Source organism: Penaeus chinensis, chromosome 38 (assembly GCF_019202785.1).
Source record: "Penaeus chinensis breed Huanghai No. 1 chromosome 38, ASM1920278v2, whole genome shotgun sequence".
Classification (NCBI taxonomy): Eukaryota; Metazoa; Arthropoda; class Malacostraca; order Decapoda; family Penaeidae; genus Penaeus; species Penaeus chinensis.
This window is the reverse complement of record NC_061856.1, coordinates 22,274,539-22,279,538: the sequence shown is the minus strand read 5'-3', so window position 1 is coordinate 22,279,538 and position 5,000 is coordinate 22,274,539. Positions and strand designations below refer to the sequence as shown.

The following is a 5,000-nucleotide window of genomic DNA, read 5'->3' as shown; positions in this document are numbered from 1 at the left end:
CTCCAGTCAATGCTGTTGATGAATCTAGAAAGTCGTCCCGTAGTTTTTGAAGATATTGCTCGCCAGGTGTTAGCCACAGGTCATAGGCTACAGCCACAGCATTTTATGGATCTTATTAGTAAGTGCTAATTGTATTATATATATGTGTGTGTGTGTGTGTGTGTGTGTGTGTGTGTGTGTGTGTGTGTGTGTGTGTGTGTGTGTGTGTGTGTGTGTGTGTGTGTGTGTGTGTGTGTGTGTGCGTGTGCGTGTGTGTGTGTATATATGTGTGTGTATGTGTGTGTGTATATATGTGTGTATATCTGTGTATGTGTACACATACATAGATACATACATAGATACATACATAGATACACACACACGCACGCAAGCACACGCACGCACGCACCCACGAACCCCCCCCCCCCCCCCCCCCCACACACACACACACTCTCTCTCTCTCTCTCTCTCTCTCTCTCTCTCTCTCTCTCTCTCTCTCTCTCTCTCTCTCTCTCTCTCTCTCTCTCTCTCTCTCTCTCTCTCTCTCTCTCACACACACACACACTCACATACACATACATAGACATAGACATAGACATAGACATAAACATATAGAAGTTGTGTAAGTATCATGAATCCTGATATATTATGTAGATTTTAAAAAGTAGAGAAAAAATTCTTATTGTACATTTTTCAGAAAATGTGACTGCTGATGATATAGTCAGAACTGCGGGACAGATGTTGCGAGGAAAGCCGGCTGTGTCTGCTTTAGGAACACTTGATCGTCTACCAAACATCTCAGATATTGAAAGTGCATTATTACAGAAGGATGGACAATTACCTTCCAGAAGGAGATTCACAATTTTCCGATAACTATGTTTCCTTAATACCACTGAATATATTGATCATTAGTGTTGCAGATAAGTAGGGAGACTAAAATAATGTACGTAGAGTTTCATGTGCTCAGTATCAGTCTAGCATTGTGGATATTTGAGTGTCTGTGGATGTCTGCTGTGAAAGCTCATTTCTATTCTTCAGGGATATTTGGCATGTTATGTGTCACAGTTATTCATGTATGGATGGCATCCTTAGATAATGTGAATGTGGCTGACACTGATAATGAAGTGCAACGGAAACTTTTAATTTACTAGTCTTTTCTAAGAAAATGTGATAAGGACAAACAGGTTTATAAAGTTTGCATTCAAGGCGAGGAAGAATTATGTAGATATAGAGAGAAAAAATATTTTTTACATGATGTCCACAAGGTTCTGGAATAGGATAGTAAACAGAATATCAAAGCAAGACTATTGTGCAACAATGTAAATATATTAAGAGTTTTATTTGTTAGGTGCCAAAATAAATGGCTCCTTGTTGCTCACAAGCTCAAAGAATTTAAAGATATAAAGAAAAGCATATAGAAGTGTGAATACCAGTTTTTGCCAGAAAAATGGCTTTATTATAAATCATAATTTTTTATATATATTCTTTGTTATGTTTTATAACTTTAACATCTAGAAGCATTCAACATCTTGGATCACGGGAGGCACGTTTTTTGAGGCTCCAAAGACCAAACCTCAACTGAAAACTCTCTTTCTGTTATTTGGCTCGTACTAGATTAACAAAAATTAATGCAGAATGGTCTTTTTCCTTTGTTCTGTTGATTTAACTTGTTTATTTTTCTTTCTCTCTCTCAAGTACAGGAAATTTGTGCAACAAGGTCATGACTTAAGGCTAATATTTCCCTCTCTTACTCAAGATCTTAGCAGTGTGGATATACTGTACTCAGAATATTATATAAAAAGGAGTTGGCTGTGGGTCAGTTAGTTCACATTGCATAAATGCAAGGGAAATGATGGGTGTAGGTAATGTTAAGCTCAGTAGTATCACAAGATACTTTGGATGTGATTTCAAGGATAGGATTGTATTCAGAATGAAGTGGAGAACAAAAGGCATAATTATGAGGGCACTAAGGTGTACATTTTAGCAATTCTAAAATGAAGATTAGGAATATCCAATTTGTTAATCTTTCAACTGCAAATAATAAAAAATGGTCCACAGTTTATTGCCTGCTTAGTGGACTTCAATTTGAAGTTGTAGAAAGAAAAACAAAAAACAGATGTTAAACTAATGTTTACATTGAAAAGACTATTGAGCCCAATATGTTAGAGCATGTAGTAGAGAAAGGTTGGGCAACAGGATTAGTAAATTAGTTAAATTTCCTAGAGAAGGGAGGGGCACAGAGGAAAAAAGACCTGAAAAAAAAAATATATATATTTTAGGGAATTAATACATTTGGCTTCAGACTTATTCATCATAGTTCTAAAGAATGTCTAAGATTTGGTATATGATTAATGTAGGTTGCATGGAAAGCATCAGCTGGCAACTGATATGCCTTATTAACTATTTTACATTTAAAATAGTAGGGGTTTGCATCTAGGATTTTGATGTCAACCATTTTTTCCACATATGGATTGTGTAATGTTGCTAAAATTCCAATATTATGAATATGGCTTGTCATTTGCTTTAATGCTATGTGGCCTCGTCAGGTGACCAAAATGAGCCATGGTATCCTCTGCCTAACCACAGTACATTGCTTTTGTAAGGGATGGGTCATCTCTAAATATCTTTCAGGTATACAAGTCTTCACTATTTCAGCAAACATTGAGAGTTATGGATGCCTGTCTGACTGCACTGAGCTGATGATCTGAATTATAATTGTCTCTGTAATAAGTTACAAAACCTCATAAGCATTTTTTGAAGGGAACTCTAAAACCAGCTGGGTTTATGTATAAGAATACTCATGTAAATCTGATTTGTGTTTTTTTTTTTATGACAAAAAAATCATCTTAAAATATTCACTTGCTTTATGATTTAGGCATTTTTACAGTAAAAGAATACTCAGGAAAAAGAACAAAGAAGTATGCATTCATAGTTAATCAGTTTAGAAACTTTAAAAGCAAATAGTTAACCATAAGAAGCTAAGTGATGACAGAATACCATTGCACAATTGTGATATATAATAGTGGAGTGTTCAAGTTAAAAAAAAATAGAAAAAGAAAATAGACACAATATAGTGTAAAGTTCAGATACCCTTTCTCCTGTTATCACAAAGTATGTAATGGTATTATATTTGTGTTTCCTAAAAGAAATTGGTTTACTATGAGACGAAAGTTTAGTGCCTTTCGAGAATATTACTACATAATAATGTGGTTTGATCTTTCATTGTTCATCCAAAATTGTCTCAGATGTGGAATGATTTTTTGACTGAAAAATTTAGCAGTTACTAATAGAAGTGTACATAAATTATGTACACTTCTCAATTACACAGCGAACCCATGTCCAACTTCTGTTTTGTTTTGCTTTGGGATGTTTTTTTCATGAATCCAAGTTCGTAAATATGTAAGAAAACGTCAGATGGAGTATTCTTTACTCATCTTAAGGAATGTATTCCATGCAGTTACAGTTTCTGTTAATGAATAACCTGGATATTGTCTGCAGAAGTATGGAAAATTCAATTCATATTCCATTAAGAGAAGGAAATGAAGAATGTTGTTGAATATTATTAAATCTAATTGTTTAGGAATTTGGTATCAACAGAAAATGGGGAAAAAATAATGATTGTACATTTGCACAGATGTAAATGAAAGAATAAATTTTTAAAAATCTTTTTTATATCGGTTGGAATGGGCAAACATTAATTAAGAGATAATGGGAAGTCATTTTAATTGCTGAATCAAATTATGTGCACACATTTGGAGCTTAAGGATCATTATTGTATTAATGTGTGTGATTGGGTTTTGTACTTCAAAGGTTCTGTTTTGTAGGTTTTGTAATCGCCCAATCCATCAGAGCCCATTTTATGCCTTTGTAGTATTATTGGTAATATTGTTATCATTTGTATGATCATGCTTATTGTTCTCTTTGATATCATTTTGTTTATGGTCATTATTATTAATAGGCATTTATTTTTATACGTGTTTCGATCTTCAGAATTGTTGTATAAATTATCAGTCACACAATATTTTCACGTATTCCTTATTGGAGTTCATCTTTTTCTCATTGTGGAATATGCTGCTGCTTGGGCCAGGGCTACTGCAGTCTTGTATCATGTTGTAAATATGTAAAAGATTTGTAATAAAAAATGTTGCTCAGTTTCTGTTTATTTTATAATCACTTATGTATGTTTCTCATTGTTTTCCTGACTGCTGCTACTATTATTATTATTATTATTATTTTTATTATTATTATTATTATTATTATTATTATTATTATTATTAATTTGATTATTATTGTTATTAATAAGAATCATGGCACAAAAAAATAGGTTATTAATCAATAAATAACAAATCGTTATCTGAAAGGGTTTATTATGCTTACACGTGTGAAAATATACCATACGAAGTAGGCAAACACAATAAAGAAATTGCAATATCTTTAATAACGATATTTTACATGAACTGATACAGTTCATTTATTTTGCATAGGAAATATGAAAATATGTATCATCTATGTGCAAATGCCAGACAGCTATGATGAATCGACAATCTGAACTTGCTTTTAATACTGCTGATCTAATAAAGTTACCTGGAATTTCATTGAATTACTGTACTAAATGAGGAGCATGGATTGAGTATGTTGGGTATGGCGATGCCAACTCAAGAATGGCATTGTTCGTATATTATGATGATATGATTACTGGCCTATTTAAGTGGATAGAGTCCAAATGGATGATTTAATGTGTGAAAAGGCAAACCGTGACCCTACTATTCAGCCGACCTGATGAAACTTCATTTGCAATTATTACGACTTCTGAGTGATTTTTTTTTTTTATATATACTTGTTGAAGTGCCATGTAGACTTTAGGGTTGTTCCTGATGAGAAGGTCCTCTGTTTTATATATATATATATATATATATATATATATATATATATATATATTTTTTTTTTTTTTTTTTTTTTTTTTTTTTTTTTTTTACACACTTAATACAGCCACAGTCCAAATTCTGTTCTCAACCAAGTTC

General features: G+C 32.8%; 1 protein-coding gene across 1 annotated transcript in view; it reads left to right on the top strand.

Annotated features, from left to right (window-relative positions):
• The window catches only part of LOC125046053 (mitochondrial-processing peptidase subunit alpha-like), a 14,222-nt gene extending 10,089 nt beyond the window's left edge, over positions 1–4,133 (top strand). The window contains exons 11-12 of the mRNA XM_047643670.1: positions 1–118; positions 677–4,133. The exon at positions 1–118 is cut by the window's left edge and continues 15 nt beyond it. Of these exons, the coding sequence (XP_047499626.1) occupies positions 1–118; positions 677–852 (294 nt within the window). The 3' untranslated portion in view covers positions 853–4,133. The remainder of the gene's footprint in view (positions 119–676) is intronic.
• Positions 4,134–5,000: the final 867 nt, after the last annotated feature.